The 24,991-nt window shown below is 39.6% G+C and overlaps 1 protein-coding gene across 1 annotated transcript in view; it reads right to left on the minus strand.

Annotated features, from left to right (window-relative positions):
- Positions 1-15,129: 15,129 nt before the first annotated feature.
- The window catches only part of LOC148019226 (stromal cell-derived factor 2-like protein), an 81,521-nt gene continuing 71,659 nt past the window's right edge, over positions 15,130-24,991 (minus strand). Inside the window, exons 5-7 of the mRNA XM_087701322.1 lie at positions 15,874-15,923; positions 15,662-15,788; positions 15,130-15,571 (exon numbers count right to left, since the gene is read on the minus strand). Of these exons, the coding sequence (XP_087557448.1) occupies positions 15,482-15,571; positions 15,662-15,788; positions 15,874-15,923 (267 nt within the window). The 3' untranslated portion in view covers positions 15,130-15,481. The remainder of the gene's footprint in view (positions 15,572-15,661; positions 15,789-15,873; positions 15,924-24,991) is intronic.

Genomic DNA, 24,991 nt, shown 5'->3' on the forward strand with positions numbered 1-24,991 from the left:
AGTGCATATTACAAAAGCTCTAGGCCCTTGGCATCTCTAATCTCTCTCCCCTCTTATCAGTCTAGCTAATTGCCATGTCTCTCTGCTTTACAATTGGCATGAATTAAGCACAGATATGTATCCTCAAAAAGGGTGACAATATACACTTATGTAGCTTCCTGGATAGTCTTCATTTCAATCCCTTGCATGTCGAATTGATATCCATAAGAGTAAAGGATTTCCTTTACTAAGTATGCAAATGGAACTTTCCTAATCAACAAGTGTATGCTCCTCTAGTACTTACGAATCTCCCTAAGCCTTGCCAAGTGATAGTTCTTCCTCCACTTTAGCCTTTGCCCTAGGACTTGTTCAATTGGACCTCATTGTGGTTATTGTCCCTGTGCTTATTGGGGTTCGGGTGCAGGTTGCTCGTCGAAGGTAGTTCTAGAGTAGGAAGGAGAGGTACTAGAGGAGGAGGAGAAAGTGCTTTGTCTTACTTCATTGATAGCTTGGGGCATTGCATGGGGCCCTTGCCACCTGTTGACTACCCCTCGGTTGCATTTGCACTAGCCTTGGGCCATACAATCCTAGCATGGGGCCTATTGATGCCATCATCAATATTATCCTTGCCATCATTTTTTCTACCTTCTTCATCCATAGAAGCATCACCCCTCATTGTTCTCTAGTTGGTTGTTATTACCCTCCATATCCTTTCTTCTTCCTCTTCAAAATGGTGTTCTTGCTCATGAGCCTTTTTCAAAGTCTCTAAGACCGATTTAGGGAGAGTCTTCTAGCATTTGCATGGACAAGGAGGAAAGAATGGCGACATGATGAGGTTGTGTTGCTATTAGATTCATCCCACTAGGTAAAGTTGGGGATCTCTTTGCCTTGCCATGGTGGACAAGTGAGTACTTGTCCTTGGCCTTGGCTTGGTAGTGGATGTGATTGCATAGTTTGCTTGGTGCGAGCCATGAGGTGGATTAGAAGAGAGAAGAAAATAAAAAAATAGAAGTATCAAATAAGAAATAAACTAAAGGAACTCTATTTATATGAGACCTAGTATTAGGATTTAAGGGGGATTCACACACAATTTTATATACATGCCCATTTTGGCCCTTCCCTTTGCCTCATCATTGCCATGTTTCATGTCTATTTATTACATATGTGTTTTACCACTTTTTCTTATAATATACTCGGATTTCTTACCTAAGAGATTTAGTCAGGACCATGCCACAATAGCCTATTGTAATACTTGATATTAGGACAAAAGATTTGGTAGAGATCTAATCTCCCTACAAATTTTGTGCCCTAAAAGAATTGCATGAAGTTGGTAAAAGTTTGATCCATCATGGGAGGAGGGGTGTAGGAGGCAAGTGTAAGGGTGAGGAGAAGTGGTTGGAGAGGTTGAAAATGGAAATCAAGCCAAGTGAATGGTTTTTATAGGCTATTGACTTAAAGTTTTAGTTTTATAAAATTCATTAAATTTTCTAAATAGAGTTTTAACAAATAAAAAATAAAATTATAAAATAATCCAAAATATGCAATGTTAGAAAATCTAGCCTTGGAATGTAGGGGGCTAGGGGACAAAAAGGCATGCAATGATGACCATTGAAGGAGATGGACTAAATTCCACTCCCATAGTTGGAATCTCTTGCTATTGGCAAAGTACCTTTGCATATTTTACAAGTCTGATCTCCAAACATGGCATGATAACCACAATCATCTAGCTATCTAGTAGAAATCAAGCTCTTATTGAGCTCTAGCACATGGCATATATTCTCCAAGAGAAAGGTAGAAGATTTGGAAAAAGAAAACTTAATGCTACCTCCTCCAACTATCTCACATGCATGATCATTGTCAAGATGAATACGTCCTCTTCTAATATCATCATAGTCCTATGAGGAGTCACATGAAAGGATGCACCTTGAAGAATAGACTAATCAATGACAACAAGAAGATCATAAGTGAATATAGATGCATAGATAATAATTCCATCCTCACTAGCATGAGTGACTCCATTCACATATTCAATTTGACTTCCATCTAACTGTCTTTCTTCTCAAAATTGTTTGCCTTCTTGTCCTTCCATTTATAAGGCATTGGAGTTCTTACTAGTATCAACATTTCCATGAGTAAGCTCCTCTCAACATATGCACTTGACTATCCATTTGGTGGTACATGTATCCTAGCTAGACTTTTTGATAAAGCCATGTGTACAAAGGTCTAGTCATGAGAGTAACTATGTGTACAGTACACTATGGGCTTCTTGTACACAAGTGGGCTAAGGGTATCAATGTGTCTATGATGAAGTAATGTGCAAAGGATTGTGCGGAGGGTCTTGTGCAAAAGTGTATATACACTAGGTTGAGTGCCACATGGGTGCACTAATGCATGTGCACACTAGTCACATGGATTGTGTAAGGGGTATTGCATTTAGTGCATGTGTGTGCATCAAAGGGTTAGCACTAAGGTATATACACACAAAGATATGTGCACTAGGTTAGTGAGATTGGGTGAGTGCATGTGTCCACTAGTATGCAATGGTGCGAATATATCCTAGTTTATGTGCAAGGGTGTTGAAGTAATACACATGTGGTTTGAAGAGAGGATCATGACATGTGTTAGATTGAGTGCAAGGTTGATATGTGGTAGGGTATGTGCACTAGTGGATGTGTAATGGTGTGTAAGTGGCTAGTATGCAAGGGGGGATACACAATGCACAATGGTAGGTGCACAAACCTATATGCCCTTAAACATGAGTTGGTGGATAGAAAAGGGAATGGTGGATTTAATGATTGGAACTATTCCAAACCTTAAATATTATATCAAATGAATAATACAAATATAAACATCCCCTAATAATCACATGCATTAATTGAGCCACTCTTTGTCAACCCTCCCTTGCAAAGTGGATGGGTGTTAGAGGATAAAAGGGAGAGTGAAGAGAGACACACTTTCCAAAAAAAATCCAAGCTACCTTTTTCTTTTAAGGGTTCCATGATAGGCACCATAAAAGCATACCTTTCCTTCTTTATAGCTTCCTCTCTCCTTTGTTGCATTGTTGTGGTGATGACTCCTCCCCTTGGAGTGGGGTGGCTCCTCCATCCGGCGGCACCGTGGTGGTGGAAAGGGAGGCAAAGATTGTGGTTGTGGTGCTTTTGTTGTTGCAAATGATGTGATGAGGAAGTTAGGAGAGTTAGGGGATAGGCATGATGATGGGGAGGATGTGGTGGGAATGGGGATAAGTAGGTGGCAGGAGATGCTGGTCGAAGAGAGTAGTTTGTTTTGGGGGTGGGGGTGTTTAAGGATGATGGAGGGGATGGAAATGAGGAAGCGAAAGGTAATGTGGAAGGAAGGTGGGGATGGTAGTGATGTTGGTGTTGTAGTGTTTCAGAGGGAATTGTAGGTGCAATTAGTAGAATAAATAGTGGAGAAGGATGAAGTAGTGGGGGCATTATTCTATACATGCTCTCTTGACATACATTGGTCTTTACTGCATACAAATTCCAATTGATCACAATAAGAGTCTTGAATTGAAGGACTAATTGTGGACTTCTTCCATATAATGCTAGAGTTGTTGAGGTCGGTCTGGGTGCTTCGTGGAAGAGTCAATTGCACTTAGAGGTGGCATGGGTGCTATCAACAAAGTCTACAAGGGAGTTCTACCATAGCTATTGTAGAGCAAAGGTAGATGAAGGTTAGGTGCTGATTGGCTAATCATCCAGGCACTAGCATGACGGTTGGTTGTTGTTGATGAGCATGGGCTTTGACAAAGGTGTGAGTGTGGCAAGGTGATAGAATCTCAATGCAAAACTCGAAGAGAGGGTGACCTATTTAGGGTTGCTCCCTATATAAAAACACAAAATTTTTACTTTTTAAGAATATTTTTAAACATGTAAATTAAAAATTTTCCCCATGTTACTACAAAAACATATCCCCACTCTTTTCTTCATGTCCACCCTTGGAAAAAATCTATTTCTTTGCTCCTACCTATAGGTTAATACCCCTTCATATGCACAAGGCGTACCTCCCGCTCTTGCTCTATTTTGATTCCATGGCCTAAGGCCTTTGTCATGCATGCGGAGTTTTGTAACAATTAAAAGCATGGTTGCACATAGTAACTTTAAACCTATTTAATATATTCCTTCTTTTTTCCCATTCCATGTGTGACTGGCATGTACTTCTCTAATCTCTTTCCTCTAATTTTCTTATAGATATCTCGCCAAGAAAAATCAAAGGAATTTTCTTATAGATATCTCACCAAGAAAAATCAAAATCTAAGTAATATTGTATCTTCTAGTTTATTGCAAGTGTAAACAAGGGTTCCACAATGTTTCCACTTGTTTGTATGTCCCTTTAAAAAATGAATAGCAACAAAAACTTAATATAATCTAACGATAAAGTAAAATCAAAGTGTTTTCTTTCAAGCTAACTATTGGGCATGTTTTACAGTTGGCATATGTGCACCTTCTCCTCTATTCCTTGATACAACGTGTGGGGAATATTGTCAGCCAATGCTTTGGGGTCTTGGCATTGTTGGCCACACATGCTACCATGAACTCTACTATATGAAGATTGGAATCTTCATTGTATTCTCCCTTAAAAAATTGACAATGGGATTATGCTAGTAGGACGACCATCAAAATTTTCAAGGCATATCTTGGTAGAATGAGGACCTTAGTTTAAGTAAGCCCTTGAAACTTCTATGAAAAGAATTGCAAGGGCATCAAAGGATTATTCTCTTGGTAGTTAATAGCTCTAGCCTTAGCTTTCTATCTTTTGATGCACCTCTAGAGATGCTCTAATGCTTATCTCTTTATTGACTCATTCATTAAAGAATTGGTACCACCCAGCTTGTCACCAATCACAACAGAAGGAAATAAAGGGCTTTCTACCTTTCTTAAACTCTAGAGAACTATCTCGCTAACATTTTCTCAACTTCTTCTTTCTCACGATCTCTAAATCTAGCCTTCATACCATTATAGAGGTGGAGGAAATTGGTTTTGAAGTTCTCGAAGTTCATCTAGTTGAGGATATCCATTGTGCCATCATTGTGATAATACCAACTTTTGAGGGCCTTAATAGTGTAGGTTGTGAAGAAAACATGATTTACTAATTTCTTGTTAATTGCCAATTGGATGAATAGGAGTTTGTTAGTACACCACACGTCCCATGTATCTTGTTGTTGGGCATCCACTAAGAGATTCTAACTCTTCTCTTCCTTGTTCTCGTAAGCTTCCATTGACCATGACTCTTGAAGCTTCTTTACAATCTCCCACTCGATGTTGCCTAGCAAATCCTCAATGAAAGACAAACCCACTATTGACAACCATTCTCCTTGCTTCTGTTTCTTTAGTTTATTCACAAATAGCTAGCAATAAAGGTGTAAGTTTCTTCAACTTTTGATAGCGGGAATAGTCTATCATATAAGACTTGTATCAAGATGGCATTGTCTTTCCTCCATTGTGGAATGAAACTCTTATAAAAACTTACATTTGCTATAAATGTTCTCAAATCCTCCTTGGTTGTAGGGATCCTACTAATTTCCATTGCTTCATTTTCTTCCAAGTAGTGTTGTTTCCTTTATTTTTTAGCTTGTTAGAGTGTGTGATGATGGCAACATTCCTTGACTACACAGCAAACATGGAGCTCCCAAGAGAACATCAAGAAATCAGGGAAAGAACTATTGGTAAAATTATACTATCACACCAACAAGCATTTTCTTAATCTTCTATTAATACCATATAAGGAAAATAGGAACAAAGGAAACAACTTTATGCACTATCATAATACAATTCTCCCATGGTAACATCTTCACCAAAGCACATAATCTTCTTCATATTCACAAACCACAGAGCAAAGGAACATATCTACATGCTGATACGAATAGAAATTAATCTCATAAAATTGCAATAGTTGTCTTTAATAATGTCTTCATTGTTCTATTCTCTCACAATATCTCAATCTCTCATAGGTACAATATTTTTATCTTAAAAATAACTCTCTTTTTCTCTCAATCACTCTCTCACATGCTCTCACAAAAAAATACAATAAAATAACGATCCTCCATAACCCTCTCTTGGTCATGGAGCTATCCTCCAAAGTGTATGTTTGATTGAAAGAGGCACCTAGGCCACTACAATGTCCTTTCACAATGAAGTACCCCTCTTTCCAAAGAACAAAAACATTTCCAAGCTTCTAACCCATCATGCAAAACCCATAGAGACACATACAAAAGCATACAAGAGCTCATAGAAGCTACAAAGGCAAACAAAAAGCAATAAAACCACATAGTAAACCCATATCAACCAATCAAAATCTATCCAAAGAGTGTCAAAACAAACACATTCATCCATAATCACAAGATCTGAAATAGAAGGCAAATAGGTTTCAACAGAAGCAAACCGAAGCAATCAAAACCCAACATATATCAAACATACCACATCAGAACATTCTATACAAAACAAGAATCTCAATGAGCTTACAAAAGATATTCCACCAATCCATACTCATCCCAACACTCACAAAATCAATCATAGAGTCAAAAGTCATAAACCCCTATCAAATAGACAATAAAGCTCCAAAAAACAACAAAATAATCAATCACTTCAAGCATGCAATAGCTCTTGTTGCAGAACACAATGATGCATTGGGGGATAGCCACACTCACTCCCTATACCATTTGTACAAACCAATTTCATCAATAGTTACTTTAAACCACAATCATGGCAGCCCATATTTTACTTTATAGATACTATTTTCCAAAGATTTAAAATATAGCAATAAGTGATCTATTCCAAACAATCCTTTCTCTTGTTGTAATTGAAAAAACAACAATAACCAAGCATTTCAATCATTCCATAATACACAAAAATCCATAGATTTCTCATGGTTCTAGTTTGTTTGACCCTTCTCATTGCTTGAGTTCCTAAATCCATTTAGATATTTTGAATTTAAACAATTCCAATTATAGTGCTTAAGATTTGAAAATTCTACTCGTAAGTTTACCAAGTAGTAAGACAACTTCTAGGTTACACATTTAACTTATGAAATCTAACTTAATTCTTGTAAGAGTCACATATTTCATAAGATCCATCCTTCATGGTCATTTCTAACTTCTAATTGCATGTTTGGGCAATTTAGTCCATAGTTTTTAATCTAACATCATAACTATAAATAGTCGACACATTGCTATATAGTAAAAGTTATTAATAGGGGTTGAATGTATAGTTGATGTAGTAATTAATCATGTTGATGTAATTTATGATTAAATAGATGCTACTTAAATACCAAGTGTTAGTGTTATTATTTTGTATATTTAAACCTATTGATTGTATCTTTTTACAGTAATTATTGGGATATGGGTGGTGGAGCATGGCATATTTTTACAGTATTATGAATAGAACTCTTGAAGATGCAGTGCATGTCATGACTCCTGAAGTATACTTTAAAGGGAGAAAGCCTGATGTATCATATTTGAAATTATTTGTTTTTATTGCATATGTTCATGTGCCAAATGAGTTGAGAAAGAAATTTGACCCAAAGGCCAAAAAATGTATATTTATTAGGTGCTCCACTTAGCCAAAAATGTATCATTGATATAACCGTGTCCTTGGTAAGTTTAGAGTGAGCAAGGATGTCATTCAATGAAAGGAGTAGTTGGTATACAAATATTTAGTGACGATGCATGGGATGATGATCATCATATCAATTAAACTAAAAAACAAGTATATTAAAGAAGTCGCATAGGCCTTGATGGTTGAGAAAAATATGCCAAAGAATTATTGGGTACACGTACTTCAAATAGCTACTTAAATAATGAATAGAACTCTTGAAAGTGCAATGCATGACATGGCTCCAGAAGTATACTTTAAAGGAAAAAATCCCAATGTATCATATTTGAAAGTCTTTGGTTTTATCACATATGTTCATGTGCCAAATGATTTGAGAAAGAAATTTGACCCGAAGGCCAAAAAATGTAGCTTTATTAGGGGCTCCACTTAGCCAAAAATGTATCATTGATATAACACTATCATCGATAAGTTTAGAGTGATCAAGGATGTCACTTGATGAAAGGAGTAATTGATATGCATCTAGTGATGAGGCATTGGGTGACAATGATCATATTAATTATGTGCAAATAGAAAAATAGGGAGCACATACTTTTAGTGGACCAAAGGTATCATCCCATAAGACTAAGAAGCAATCCTATATCTTTAAGAGTATATTCTATTATAGTTGGAAAAGTGAAACTACTATAGGCAATGGAAATAAGAAAATTTTCTATGCTAATGATGCATCTACTCATCATTCATTTCCTCACAAATATTCTATGATTTGAAAAGTTTGGATGATGAGCCTAGTATTTGTCAAGACACTAAGTGTACAAAAATCACACGACAATGTAAAGTCTCTAGTGAGTGATCCACATGTGCATAAGTCTAGCACAATTAGACATTCTATTAAACAGATTTGGTTTTGAGGGTTATGTAGCTCACTATTATGTGTACACGATGAAAGTTATTAAGGATGTAGAGCCCACATGTTTTGAGGAGGCTTTTGGCCATGCACATTAGGATGTAGCTATAGATGAGGAGATGGATGCACGAGAGACCAACAAAACATGGAATTAGTGCTATTTCCTAAGGACAAGATATTTGCAAAAAGCAAGTCTATAAGATTAAGCAAGATGCAAATGGTTTTGTTAATAGGTATAAGAAAGTGCTAGTTGCTAAAGGCTTTGCTTCAATGTATATTATAGTTTCTAAGTGAATGAGCTATGGTACTTTCTGGGTATTGAGGTGATCGAATGTGTTGATGGTGTTTGGTTGCCCCAAAGACGGTGCTTGGATATATTATCCAAATATGGCATGACAACATATTATAAAGCCATTGAAGCAGAATGTAAACCTAAGTGTTGGTAATAAAAGTGAGATAGAAGATCCTACTATCTTCATTTGGATATAGGAAGTTTGACCTACATACTATCACAAGTTTAGATTTGAGTTATTTTGTTGGACTTGTTAGTCAATTTATGTAGGTACCTAAAAGGTCTCCTTTGAATGTATTGAGGCATGTAAAGTTCATTTCGTACTATGGACTTTTTTTATAAGGGATGTAAAGATGTATCAATAATTGGGTCAGAGATATGATTAGACTGATAGCAGCTTATCAGATAGTGCTACAATGGATTCATGTTCTCACTCGAAATTGCACAATTACTTGGAGCATCAAGAAGTAACCTATAGTTGCTTTATCTAGTATAGAGGCCGAGTGTAGAACGGTGTTGCTATGGTAGCATGTGAGTGGTATGGTTGCAATAAGATATTGGTTTGATTTGGTTGTTTAGGTAGATGGTCCAACTATCATCCAATGTGACAACATCAATATCATAACCCTGTATTGCATGCCAAGACAAAATATATTGAAGTGCACTACCATTTTGTAAGGGAGAAGATACTTGTAGATGAGACTACCTTGGTGTATGTCAACACACAAAGGCCTTGGATGTAGAGAATCTTTGAAGATTTCAAAGCTTACTTGTAGAGAGATAGTTGAGCTTGAGGGGGAGTGATGAGATAGCAAGCTCAACACATGTGGAGATTGATGATTGTATTGTCACTAAGTAACTGAACGAACAACCCAATCATTAGAGTATGTATAAAATACAATGCTACATTTGGAGAGCATCACATTAATCAATGCCACACAACCAACAACTATAAAATAAAAGACCATGCCCATAGAACAACATAATAGTTAAAACTCTTTCCCATTCAATGATGGTTACATAAAAGACCACATGCAAAAAAATGAAATAATCCAAACAATGCCCATAAATGATGATAGGAAATGATAAACAAGTTTATTTTTCTCAACATGAACAACCATGAAACACAACAAAAGCAATGAGAAGTGACAACATCAAACAACTTAAATATCTCTTCTTTTAGCCTAGTTGCACCTCATGATTCAAGGTTGGAGTTTGCCTCCACGAGCTAAAAATGAAATATGGCAGGGGGGGCCCTTCTCATTCTTTTTACAAACACATCGATCATGTCTCTAGAACATTTCTCTCTCTCTCTCTCTCTCTCAACACCTCCCTTTCTTCACAACTCTTCCTTTCTCTCTCTACATCTAACATTTTCTAAATAAGAACATTCATCAAATTGAAATTTCATTGAAAAACCAATCATGACAAATAGCATGTCTTCCCTAAAGTTGCTCTAATGGATTCATCCAACTAATAAAATACCCAAAAAGTATAATCCTTTTGCTAAAATATTCTCAACCCTTCAATCCCCTCACAAGAGACACTATGATTGTGACCCCCACATACATTAGACTCTACATTAAAATTCCATTGGAAAAAATACCAATCAAAGTAAATAATAAATATTTCTTTAAATTACTCCCATTTACAAACCAATCCAACTAATAAAATAGTCAAAAAGTATAATCCTTATTGAAATATTCTCAACCCTTGAGTCCCCTTGCAAGAGACACTATGATCGTGACCCCCACATACATTAAATTTCCATCGAAAAAAAGACCAACCAAAGCAAATTAAGAATCTTCCTTTAAATTCCTCCCATTTACCCATCCAATAGATTTAAAAATCTCAAAAAAGATAATAGTTCGTGAAAATTCCTCAACCCTTAAGGCCTCCTTTTAAGAGATGCAAACTATTATGTACATTGTTGTACATTGCTCTCGAAGGGCTTTGCACACATTTTTGACATCCTCTTGAAAAGTAGTTGGGTTTAGTGCTTGTGAAATTAAACTAGTTATATACATCTAAATCTAAAAGGATTGATCGACATTACATTTAGTCATTTTTCAATATACTTTACAACAAACATAACATAAGCTACATAACTGAAAAAGCACTCAACACCTTTTTTTAAAATCTGAAGCATTAAGTGTATTGATATTTCTATCAAATAAATGTTTAACATTTGCACTTAAAAACTGCTATAGGGGCATCAAAAAGGCCTTCGTTTTTTTTTTTTTGGGTGGGTTCAAGCGGGGGAGAACTATGTATCTCACTTACATACATGCTTTTCCCAACAGATGAAGGTGGACTTTAGAAACTTGGCCTTTCCTCTTAAGGCTCCCAAGTAAAGCCAAAACCTCATTAGCTATCTTGCTACAAACAATCTATGTTTTCAATCGAACACCCTTACTAGAGCGGTAACTCTATTTCTATTGCTCCATGTGGCTCTAATGGTTACAACTCTAGTTATGTTCCAAACTTTTGAAGTCTCATAATCCATTATACCCTTGCCCCCAAAAAGTGCCATTTTCATATGTAGCTTGGCATTCAAGCCTACTACATGAAACCGATTCATAACCCTTTTCCAAATTGCATGTGCACTCGGGCAGTGCTAAAGTACCATGAGTGACACATTCCTTAGATTTGAAGGACATCTCACACCAGGGTTGTATCTTCATGAACTTCGCTAACTTTAGTCCATAATTTCTTAGAACACACCTTCCACCACAAGGTAGTTAGCCTGTTGAAGGGCGTGCTACTCCAGATCTTCTACGCTCTGCAACGCCAAGCTTTCCATTGATCCTTGGGGAATTGGGGACTCACCTTCCGCCACAAGGTATTTAGCCTGTTGAGGGGCGTGCTACTCCAGATCTTCTACGCTCTGCAACGCCAAGCTTTCCATTGATCCTTGGGGAATTGGGGACTCCAATCCTATTGCATTGTCAGAAATTTCTCATCTTTCCTTTGCTCAAAATCTCTTTTGCCGTTAGTGGCCATGACCTTCTTCTCTCTAGGCGTCTGCACAGATCTCAACGGGTGCTTCCATCTACTGACCTTTGTTGTTGGCCATCCCTCTCTTCTCAAGGACAAAACCTCTTGGACCCATCCTACGTCATTCTTAGAAATATTAAACTTTCTCATCATCTCCTAAGTACTTAAGAGGTCAGCTAAGCTAGATTCTCAGATATCCTGCCATCTCTGGATACCTTTCTGTTCCAAGGCCTTACATTTTTTCCAATCTCTTCTAATCGGTGCTATGCCGTCCTCAAAGGGCATCGGCAAAAGCCAAAGATGTTGGGCTAAGGAAGTGTCTCCGTTCTTATCTTTCTCGATCGCTGGTCCACTTCAGTGCTCTGATAGTTGACTTCCACCTCTACAGGAGTGCATTAGTTGGTACCCGATTGAGTAATTTTGAAAGACCAATTAGCCAAGAGAACATCATCCCATCTAAAATTCTCCCGTGTGCCTTTGCTGGGCTTATCACTGCTCATCCAGTGGGTTATGAGGTTGGTCTAGGGGAGCTTCGTGTCAAGTTAAAGCACTAGCTTGAAGACAAGCCAGGCAACCTTGACTCTCATTGCCTCTGCACCTAGTCCCCCATGCACTCTAGAATCGCAAACTAGCCCCACAGTACTGTGCCAGTTGGTGCGATTTGCATATCCCCAAACAAAATCCCTTCTTAACTTCTTAAGCTATCCCAATTGGCTTCTGAAAATGCATTGGCCGCAGCAACAAAGGAAGCTGCAGGATTAGTCACCACATTTAATAGTACTATCCTTCCACATAGCCCAGTAGGCAATTTCTGATACATGGCTAATTTGGCCTCTACTTTGGCAATTAGCCAGTCAAATTTTTATTCAGTCAGGGCTATGCCTAGAGATATCCAAGGTACCTAAGGATTTGTCCCGATTTGATACATTTGAAGCCAAACTAGCCAAGCTAGTCCTCTTCCTTCTCCAAGAAATCACAAGCATCTTGGTTTTCTTTGTGCTTATCTCTGAACATCAAGCGATACAAAAAAGGTTATACATACTTGTGCTCATCTTTGAACGGGAAGCAATACAAAAAAGCTTATAGAGACTTAACTAATACTCAATATATTTGCTGTGACACTTCCACTATATTGGAATTCACCTGCGAACATTTGTGCACAGAACATTGACCCATCTAGTATAAGAAGCGCATCAAACATACAATGCTCTACATGTTGCCGTGGGGACCATGAAGTATCCATACTCTATTTAACTTTCTAAGCTTTACTTGCATCTATACATTGTGCCTTGTTCTTACTTTAGTGAGCTTGAAAAGAGTGCGAGCTCTTTCAAGCTCTTGCATAGAAGAGGCAAGGAACATCTCACTATGTGGGTAATATGGGTGAGAATGATAGACATTTGACTATAATACCAAAGAACATTGACAACCATTCGTGTGACGATAGATTGAGGTAATTGCTTCTTTACCAACAAGTTAATAACTTGGCAGAGAGGTGTTAAGAGGCTTCTTAGCACTAGTCATTCTAGGATAACCCATTGCACTCTACTTCTCCATGATTCATTGCTGTGGACAGAGTGCTCAATCCTCATTGGGTGAGATGAGTGAGAATTATAGCCATTTGGGAAAAAATCTTGACAATTACCAAGTTAATAACTTGGTAGAGAGGTGTTAGAGGCTTCTTAGCAATAGTCCTTTAAGATACCTGTACCATTGCACTCCACTTCTCCAAGATTAATTGGTGTGGACAAAGTACTCAATCCTCTTTATGGGGGGGTTCATGTTGAGAAGACTCTTCAACAAATGTAAAGCGGCAATAATAAGGAGTCGAATGCATGGCATTGAACTTGTTGGGCATTTCCAATAACTAAAAGTACATAATCTCTAATAATAAGGTATAGAGGTTTAAAAATGAGTTTATTAAATGAGTATGTGTGCTTCTCTTTGCGCCTCGTGCACCGAGTACGAGTAGCTGTGAGTAGAGCACTTATCGTCGTTCCTTGTAGCTCCATATTAGGTGGAGTGTGTACAGTAACTCAAACCCATCTCCGATACCTCTCTCTTGTCTCTTGGCGACCATGCTTTCAACCACACAACGGAGCGCAATGGAAAATGGAGGTATAGTCATTAACTTTGGCCAAATGGATGGTCATTTTAACTGGTTACCACAAGTCCTCCCAAGTTAGTATCTACTTCATGTGTCTATTTTAAATTCGTTTGGAGCATTACAAATTTGAGAGCAATGAGAGGGCTTTCACACATAAACCACGGTAGTAGGTACCTTCTCTCTGCATGCCCGACATTTTATCTTCGGTCAAATTGTGCCCCGTTTCTCTAGCGATTCCTCTTTTGGGTAACGTTTGCATTGGTGGGACAGTTTTTCTGAAATTGCGCTTAACAGACTAACAAGGGCTTGTGCGAAAGCCCTCTACATAGGACCTCACTTACCTTCACTTGGCATCCACCTGGGAGCTTCTTCCTCTCTGTTGCAAAGGTGACTTGATCTCTTGGAGAGAAAGGAAATATCAAGCAATGATGTCCTTATCATCCTCGACAAAACTTAGCCAAATTTTTACTCTGTTCTTCAGGATAACCTTTAAACGCTTTAAGCCAAGTGAAAACCGATTATATATTTAACCAATGTTCAGCCACCTAACACTAGATGATTCGTTGGGACCATTAGAACACGATTTTCTTTACAAGATCCTTCAACAATCAAAGTTTCACCTTACTTTCAAGGACCATTCATGGGCAAAGACTTGCAAGCAGAAGCCAAACATGATGTTCATGTTTAGATTTTATGAAGCTAGCTTGCGTGTTGGCAAACTGCTTCACTATTTGTGAGTCTCCAGCTTCCATGGCGAGGTCAAGATAAATATGATTGTGCCTTATTTTTTGTAATATGGCAGAAATTATGCACTCTCGAGGGCTCTAGGAGTGAATCCACCAGGAAACCTCAATCCGCTTGAGAGAACTAGCTTACTACTCTGGGCTTCATAATATTCATAGGCAGAGTACTATCTTATGGCCACACCAAACCACCATCCATGGATCTTAAAGCCCCTTCTTGCTGCAGGCCCTGATTACCCATCAGATAGGCCAGCTAAGGGTAGCAACCAACCAATTGGTTTTCCTGTTTCCCTTTCATGTGTTCTTTTCGCATATTTTACACACTACTCTCTCACAGGTGTATTGTTCCCACATTTTTAAAAACTATACCTCCAGCATTTAACTTTGCACAAGTTGCCTTCCTAGTGCCTGATTGAGCTGTGAGAAAGGAGAGAAGATCCAGCTTAATTTGATGCAGCTTTTGTATGCAAAGGGCCTCTTAGAAAGATCATTTTTTAGAGTCTTGAGTAAATATTCAGAAGCAACCCAACACATACTTAATAGTGTCCAACACTTCTCAAATTTGAAACTGTAAACTATGTTTTTCTTACTGTCGGGACCAAATTTTAAACAAGGAGCTGCTCGTTCAAAACCTGTATGCTCTCAAAATAACAAAAGCCCTACACGTAAGTCATGGTTATCGTCTGTCAAACAGACATAGATGCAAAATTCAGTACCAATGCAACCTGGGCAAGCTGTTGGTCAGACGATTATACCCTGTGAAAGCAACGAGCTTCAGTCCACCATATCTGTGAGCCTCGGATATATGCTAAAAGCACAGCAGGTTTCAAACTTGTGACTGGTCTTGAACTGAAGCTATAAATGAATGGTGAGACCCTTCATGACTCAAGGTTTGACTTTTTGAATGGGAGGCAAATATACACCTTCAGCAGCTACCCATACATTGTCAGCAGTCCTCTGGCGGACACCACACACCTGCAGTTGCAAAGCAAAGAAGGAAAAAAGCTCAAATTGTGTCAAAAATACATCTCAATTAGACTGTAAAACCAAGGATTTCCAATGTACCTCCTGTTGACCACTTGCTATTCGTGTATATTTTTTATCGTGACTATGAAGCAATGCTCCAGTATCCACATGTTGGAATCTAACTTTCTGGCCTGTCGTCCAAACTCCCCCTTTTTCAAACTCCACTCTGCAACATGTGTAGGTTTGTCATCCACTTACATAGCTACTTTGTTTTGCCATTTAAATTTCATATCTATTTGCAAAGAACTTACATCCACAGGTCTCCTGTGTCGCTTTCCTTATCACCACCAAAGCAGCTTACCTATAAAATTGTCAAACCATAACATTAGCTGGCCAAAAGATGTAAGTCACATCTATACTGACACATTGCATCAATGCAAATGGATGAGAAAAGTTTCAAACTGGTTAGGATTCAAGATTTGCATGCACAATCAGGTACCTACCTATTAAAGTCAGGTTCACAAGGAACAAGATAATGGTGCACAGATTGGAGAAAATGCGAAGAGGAGTAGAAGACCTGACATAACAGCTGAAATGGATTACCAACACCTCAGTCCGGTCTACCTCCCTGCCTCTCCCGCTTTCTCTTCCCTGCACGTGCCTGCACTGCCCTGATTCCCACCACCTCTGCCTTCTCTGACAGCATCTTCCTGCATATGCCTGCCTGTGAAGTTGCACATGCCTGCTTGTCTACCTCCACACCTGCCATCTCTGCCACCTTTCTGCATGCGCTTGCCAGTGTGCCCTCACTTCTGCCTCTTTTCCATGCATGCTTCACCCCTGCTTCACAATGCCACCCTGCTCCACAGCTACCATCATCTACAGCACCGCCAGCCTCGTTTTACCTTGCTTCCTGCTGCTATCACCAGTCACCAAGCACCAGGACCTCAGCCATGCCACAAGGGGATCCCCTCCGTCCAAGCCAACATGGTCATTTCCCTCATGGCAGATTCTTGAGCTTCCTCAACCCTTGCACCCTTCTTTCACTTCCTTGCCCAAGCTGCCTCCTCTCGCCTTCCTCCCTGGTCCCCTCTCCCCATGCATTGGAACCAACACAGTAGGGGTCCCATTTAGAAGATGTTCAGGATAATTCAGCATCGCAGGCAAAAATAGAAAGCAAGACTCATGAGACTTAGTGCAGCCTCCTACACACCCTTGGCCGATGCATTCTTGTCAATTCACTTTGCTCCAAATGCTGAGCTTGCCCTTAGGAACAAAGTGGAAGCCCTCAAGGTGTCATTTCTGACTTGCAGCTTGGTAATGGACAGTGTCCAATGTAATTTGTGTGGCGTGGACACTTATTAAAGTGTCAATGTGTGGTGTCTTAGGACTTTAAATGTGGTGACACTAGGGTCTATAGTTGAGTTAATTCAACTCTAGTTAGGGTGTGGAAGGTTGGTTAGGTCAACCTCAAACCCTACTTGTACTTTGTACTTTGATTGTGTGCCGTTCACTCTTGAAAAGGAACACTCTTGAGCTCACACTGTCTACTATCTACCATCTCTTGTTTTTCTCTCCTCCATAGCCAATTGTTTCTCATGTTTGGTATCAAAGCCACACATGCAATATCCATCTCGGTACCATCAGCTAGTGCCACCCACTCGTCATAGTACCCCGAAACGGAACAGCTGTTTTGGACTAAAACGGGAATGGGGAAACACCATTTCAGCACCCTGCAAGGGACTACTACTCCTACTCCTACTCCTCCTCCTCCTTCCCTCCTGCTTCTAGATTCTTCTCCTTCATTTTTTCTAAGTTTTTTTTCCACCCTTCTCCCTTTTTTTCTATCTACTTAACTTCTTTGCGAATTCCTATTTGGCATTACCTTATCCTGGTGCTAGATCTATTTTGGAGGCACACCAATCCAATCAAGGGATACAAGGGTCCTCACAGTCGGATGAGAAGATAGTGCATGAATCCTCACAATCCAGATGAGTCATGACTCATAAACTCTAGAGACTAGACTCATGATACCTTAGGAGTCAGTTTAGCATTGCATTTGCTAGTTACCAGTCATCAATCACCAGTCACCAGTCACCAGTCACCAGTCACCAGTGGCATTACACATGTCACATGCACATGATGATATTATGATTGTTCATTGATGTTGATAATTATTACTTAGTAGTTACTCTTGCTCAGTGTCGACTGGACTTTGGACAGATTATTCACATCATGCGATTACATGTATCTTGATTGTGCTTATTATGCATCTTAGTTCCACTATTCTTGATATCAATCTTTAGATGATTTTGTGAGAGTGCGCAATGGAAGAAAAAACACAAACACAGAGAGAGAAAGCAGAGAATGAAGGAAGAAATAGTGCACTGATTGAAATGAATGCTGAATACAAAGATGTGGACTGATCAGTCTCTGCACGCAACCCGAAGCGTCAATGAGAGCACCAAATCAGACTGAAATTAGTGGTAGCACCAATGTCGAAGAGGAACGGGAGCAAGGTATGTTGTACTATGCAAAAGAGAGTGAGAAAAGAATGATTGGGGATTAGCTATATATAGCCCCATCTCCCCAAAGCTGGCCGACTGCAAAAATGGGCCAATCTGCACAAACACGCCCTAAAAGGGCTATTGGCCACCCAAGAAGGAAATGCAGCCAAACGCACATCCTAAATAAATTGAGAGAGCTCCTATGTCTCTTGCCAGACTCTCACAGGAGCTCACAACCAGGAGATAATTGTGCCTTAATTGTGTTAAAGTGTCTTAACCATTGAATCTTCACTCGTGACATGTGTAATGAATCATGATTTTGATCATATGACATGAATACTCAAAAGTTTTGTATAAATTTTAGATACATATTGTAGGATTGATATATTTACATATCCATGTAATAACATATTTATTTTAGTGTACAATCCGAAACGTCGTTTCCCCATTTCCAAAATTTGGCCAAAACAATGAAACTCTAGTTTTTCCCGTTTCCATTTCCCCCATTTTCGAAACTCCCCCGTACTATGCCACTCGTGGTCCTTGTTGCCACCAGCTTGGCTTAGTTGCTCAGCTGAAGGAGGAGGACCTGCCCTATCCAGCCCTACCAACAGCACCTCCCAGCAGCCACCACTCTGCACCACCTACTGCTCCACAGCACCACCTGCCTGCGCTGCTTCTGCAGCACCTTTAACTCAGCTGCTTGCAGCCACCTGACAGCTTTAACTACCGCCGCCTCAATCAGTCCACTGCCACCCTGATGCTCAACCCTCACACGCCTACTCCACCAGATTCACCACCCTCCACCAACACCTCTGCTTTGCATTCTGCAGCCTGTCATGCACCTCAGCAGCACCACACATCCCGAGGAGATGCAAGGACTAAAAATTTAAGGGCTTGTGCGAGTACATTTCAGCTTGGAAGTGTTTAGTTGCAGTTTGTGCATTGTAATGCAGCAATGGCTCAATTGAGTCACATTGATCATAGCAACATTTTGTGTGTCCTTACTTAGAGGACAAATTGGATGGCACCAGTTACTCCTAGAGTTTCATGGTGCACAATCTTCCGGTTGCTAAGGGTCTTTGGGATTTTGTGACCATTGATTCAGCTACACCAAAAGGGTTCGCTCTTGAAATGCCTCAAAGAGGGGCAACAGGACAGCAAGCTGCCCTGACTACTGCCCACATTCCTCCTGTAGAAGAATGAAGGAAATGGAACTCCAAAGATGCACAATTAGTCAAAAGAGAAATAATACCTCATATTCAATCTTGTAAGCTTTGTGCAGTATTAGATATGGTGTGTATGATCCACGATTATCTCCCAAACCTAGACATCAATGCATACTTAGTCATGTAAAAAGAATATTCCCTAATAGTTACTAGTTATTTGTAATTTAATCAAAATAATTAAATGTATGTCCTTGCAAGATATAAGTGATCCCCCCCCCCCAAACCTTTGTGCGTATTCGGATGTGCGTCTCAGACAAAGAAAAGACACATTTATTTACCTTTGTAGCCTCCAATCCACACATATACCCTCTTTCTATAAACTAGGCTACTACTTAGTGGCAAGTTGGAAATGCTTGGAGAAACAAAGACAATTGTGATCTCAGATGCTAGATGTAGCATAAGGCTCAGGAATCTCGAGTGTTGTCAGAGAACAACTTGAGGAAGCACCTTCATAAACTAATATGCTAGATTATTCTCTATCTTGCAATAAACCACATCAATAGTCTCATTTAAGATCTTCTTGCGAATGAAATGGTAGCGTATCTCAATGTGCTTCAACCTAGCATAAAACATAGGGTTTCATGCCAAAGCAATGCAAGTGAGTGTTAGAGATTAATCATCCCCTAGACTGGTGCAGTGAATTCTCTCAAGAGGAGTTATGCATTTTTCTATCAATTTGGGCATCCTTTCGGCAAGTGCCAATTTTTGGGCAGTTTTGTGCCACATGGACAGACAAGACAGATCGCATCTATTGTAATTCTACAATCGGCCATATTTAGTGAGATTTGGCACATCTACCAAATCTGGCAGTAATTGGCTAGATTGGGCCGGCCAACCTGCCATATTTTTCTAATTCTTTTGTAAGGGATCCTTCCCTTCCCTTCGTGTGAATTAATATTAAAGGGGGGGGGGGGGGGGGAGGGGGGCTATATATACTATGTAAAAAATTACACGGCACAGCAAACAAAATCTGAGAAAGAGATAGAGATAGAGAGTACGCAACAGATAATAGGAGAATTAGAAAATTTCTTTAGGTCCAAACAACTGATACAAAGATGGCTCTATCCACCCATGCGCTTCCACTATGAAGCTTAGATGGCGATCTAGGCAAAAGATAGGTGAAAAGCTTAAGGCTAGCTGGAACAACTCTGACTGGGTGAAAGAAAGATGATTGATGACTATGAAGGGGTTTAGCTTTTATAGCCCGCGAAGGCGGCTAGATCGGCCTGACCGACCTATCATATGAGCCTTCACTAGTCGGCCAGGGAATATTCCCTTTACCGTCAGGCCAGGGGACGCTATCCCCAGACCCCCACCAAAGGGGCCACTGGCCCCCCTGGGATCCCCCAACGGTCCCCCAAAATAGAGGCCCCTTTTAACTCCCTTACCCCGCAACTCGATGCAATGTGCCTTGAGTTACTACCAGCTTAACTACTTAGTCCAACCCAGAGATTAGATGGTCACCTTTTTGACATCCGGTCACATAGACCTCATCTGATATACAAATCAAGACTTGACCAATATCCGGGCTCACATTTAGCTTCTCCTCATAATTGGGGCCTTACAACTTTGAGCACCATGGATCATTGGTGGTACCTTATGAGGGTGGGGTATTGAGTATATCTAACATACTATACCTTAAAAAGAAAAAAAAAAAGAGGAAAATTTTGCCACCGCCCCAATCTACCAAATCGTTGCCACCCTTGATTTCATTTACAAAAAAGACTTAACCTACATCATGTGATCACAGCAAGGCCTTCATGCTACCACCCATTCAAACTGATACTCAACATCACAAGATGAGAGAAAGAGAAACAATCAAACGATTGATGGCAAGGCTTAAGCCTTAGCCCAAAGCTTATATAAGCTAGTGATAGGCAAATTAAAAAGCTAGTACCATTACTCTACGTGCCGCGAGAGAGAGAGAGAGAGAGAGAAGAAGTGGAAGGAGAAGGAAAGGGAAGAAGGAAGAAGAAGAGAGGAAGAAGTGAAGGGTGAAGAGAAGAAAAGAAGAGAGAGGGAGAGAAAAAGAAGTAAAAAGGAGGAGAGGAAAAGGGAGAAGAGGAGGGGAAGAAGGAAGGAGCAAGAATAGAGGGGTGAGAGAGAGGAGAAAGGAAGAAGAGTAGAAGAGGTGTAGAGAAGAAGAAGAGGAGGAGAATAGAAGGTGAGGAGGAGGAGAGAAGGAAGGGAGTTCAAGAGGTAAAGAAGGATAGATGGAAGAGTAAAGAGAGAGGGGAAGTGAGAACAAAGAAGAACATTCCCAAATCACAAGAGGAGTATCACTCCAACATTTTCGATACAAGTCCATCCTAGCGAGATCATGATCCCACAAGGAACCGCAAAACCTGTCTTGAGCTCAAGACCCGCCCAAGTTTGGATCTAGTACGGTGGACACCTTTCCGCAATGGCCCCCTAGAGGAGATATTCTGAAGCGAGGAGCATAGGAGCTACTAATGTGGTCACAAACGTGGTCAACAAACCACCTCACACAACACAAGATTAGGCTCCTTAGTAAATTTATGCTCATTAATACATGGTTAGAAACGCAAAAATAGGACACACAAGGATTATTAAGTCAAAATAGCATATTTCAAAGCTAGGGTAAATTGTATAACATTGCATTGAACAATTTTCTTAAGATCCTTATATAATATAAACGAATAGTCGCATCAAGAATAAAGCTCTTTTCGTATTTATAAGTCATGTTAAAAATCATGGAAAGATGGAAGTAGCATTAAGCTTAATTCTTTTACATTTATAAATCATGGAAAGATAAGATCCGCTCTAAGGTAGGGTGGTCTCGATAAGCTGAAAACTTCTCACAAATTCGTTGCATCAAAGTATAGAAAAATTTGACCCTTGAGTCAACTAAAACCCTTGACTCCGTATCGTTTTAGGGAAACAGAGTGAGACTTTACCTTATGGATAGAGGGATTGATGTTTTCATACTCCCCCTTGTTTCTCACTCTCCTTGAACCTAGTGCGATACAAGTCGGCTTCGGCTCTAGTTATCTAGCATAAGCAATTGCTCGAAGACTAACACTAATTAATTCCAAATAGAAGATTTTAGTTTACATAGAAAATGAAAAACTCAAGTCGATTCTTGTGGGAATGGCCAGGAGCTTCCCTTGTGAAGTGAAACCAAGAGCGTCTAGACAACAAACCTCGTGTTATTTGAAAGAATACCGAGCAACGCTGCCTAGAAAGAATCATCTCAAAGGACCACTAAATCACCCCGCCAAGGATGCCTTAAGCGAGCAAGTTACATCTTTGCATTCACTGCACTTTAACAAGAGTAACCTCTATGGGAGGAGTTCATATTCTAGATCAAGGACATGATCCTTGATTTATGGTAGAGTCTGTCAAATCCACAAGTTTGCTCTAGTTCTCTGAAAGAGACATGGCATCATATGAACGTGACTGGAACACACTAAATACAAACAATAATCCAAAACACAAAATTGAAAAATGAAGACAAACTGAATAAATGAAAAGTGTTGAATAATAAATGAATAAACGAATGATTGTATACATAATGCTCAAGGGCAGAGCTTTCAAACAACTAATGACTCTCATGAGAGTGGATAGAGGGAAGTGCCAAAGCGTGTCATCCATTGAAGATGGATTCTAAGTCCTAACACCACCAATCGAAGCTAAAGCTGATGAAGGAGTGGACATGCAGCCAAAATGCAGCATGTAGACCACGGGCAAGGCAACAGCAATAGGGTCTGATTCAGAGCAAAATGCAGCTGACCTATAAATGCCAATCAGCAGAGCAGCGGCTGCAAAAGGCAGATTAAGTGTTAAAGGTGATGAGGAGGCAGTCCGACTAATGTAGACAGTGAACACCACAAGTGCAGTCCACTAGATGATGAAGGGCAGCTGAAGGATGTCCATAGCAGCAATTGGGGAGGAAGAGGATACCACCACCTGATGGAGACTGAATGGGGCAGGATGCAGGTGACTTTGCACACCATCTATTTATAGATGCTTATGGATGAGGAACCAAAAGTATGGGTGTTTGCTTAGGGGACATTGGCACACTTCCAACATTAAAGTTTTAGTTTCAGGGCTGTTTAAATGAGCTAACAAAGGTTTATTGTATAATGCACCTTTTTAGCTTAACACCCCACTCTAGTATCACGCTTTCAAAGTGAAACCAGCATTCCTTTTTGAATAGGGTGGTAGATGACCTAACTAAGCACTAATTACAACAAGCATAGAATTCATGTAAACTGAAATAGAAATGTCACCACTAAATCTTGGAATTAGATACCCAATTGGCCCCAAAACTAGCGCCCCTTGTAGTATTTCTTTAACTTGTATTGCTAAAGGTTGAAGTATACTAAGATCCAACCTAATCTCCTTCAATCTTCAATACATCTTGCTGTCCATAGAAACCAACAAGCCTTCAAACCCATTTGCCTCTTGGTATGCTTGGGGATTGACCTTGAATTTGCTCCTTGAAAGACCAATTTTGTCCCAAACTTAATGTTGGCTAACTGGCCTCTTAAAATTCTTTGAAATCTCCAAACTCTAGCTGCTAAATTTCAAGTACTAGACCTTGAATTCCAAGCACTCTTCCCAAGGTGGCTGATAAACCCTAATTTACAACATAAATTAGGGTTTGCTAACAAAATTTCTTCAATTGCACCCTCCTCGGACTGAATTTGGCTGAGACCTCTTGAGGAAAGCTATGAATTGGCTAAGAGAATAGAGAGGAAGCTATGGAGAGAAATCTCAAAGTCTCATGCCAAATTGGTTGAAATTTCATGCTAACCTGTTATGATGGCTAATTGACTACAGCCCACCATCAACAAGAGCCCCACATGTAGTTGTTTGCCCTTGTGGGTCCCAAAAGTGCTATCACCTGCCTATAAACAGCCTACACAGGCTGTCACCTGCCTCCAATGGCCTCCTTATCAGCTAGGGTCAGCTCTTTGATAATCTCCAATGGTGGCCTAATCACCAGTGATTGGAATATTGTAGCAGTAGCTCTCTCTCCTCTTAGCTAACCTCCACAATGTTGGAATGAGGTTCCACCAACCTCTAATAGCCTTTCCCTCACTTGCATGGGAAGGTTTTGTCAAGTGGCAGACTTCTAATTGCATTTTTGAATAATTTTCCGCCCAATTAAATTAATTTTCAGAATATTGATTCTGAAAATTCATTTCATTATTAATTTTTGCTCAAAAATAATAATTTTACCAACCAACAATTGGCTAGGTCAAATTGTTATCTAAATATTCTTGAGCATTTGTTAGCCCCTAAATTGGTAATAATTAATTAATTAATTAAGGGCTAATAAAATATTATAGACTAAAATTTGTCACCAGACACTACCTAGTACTTGATTAATAAAACTCATTACAACTTTTGCCTTTGACAACCACTAATAACTCAAGGTCCTTGACTCGTCATTGTGAAATAACTAACTTGCACATCAAATGTGTACCTCACATTTGCATGGAGGAAAGATGTCCACATTGCATAAGGCCAACTATTGAATGTTGGCTGACCAACTGCTATAGATACCATATTTTGTGCCTATTTATTGGACTCCTTCTCCTCTTCACATATTCATCATCATTCTTCAAGTGGTCTTCCCCTTGGAGAGAGGAGCCAATGCCAGTGCCCATGAAGCCACTGACTCAATGTTGTACATGATTCTCTCGTGTTTGGTATACGGATTC

Source organism: Lygodium microphyllum, chromosome 20, assembly GCF_053477565.2.
Source record: "Lygodium microphyllum isolate KBCC chromosome 20, Lygodium_microphyllum_v1.1.10, whole genome shotgun sequence".
Lineage (NCBI taxonomy): Eukaryota > Viridiplantae > Streptophyta > Polypodiopsida > Schizaeales > Lygodiaceae > Lygodium > Lygodium microphyllum.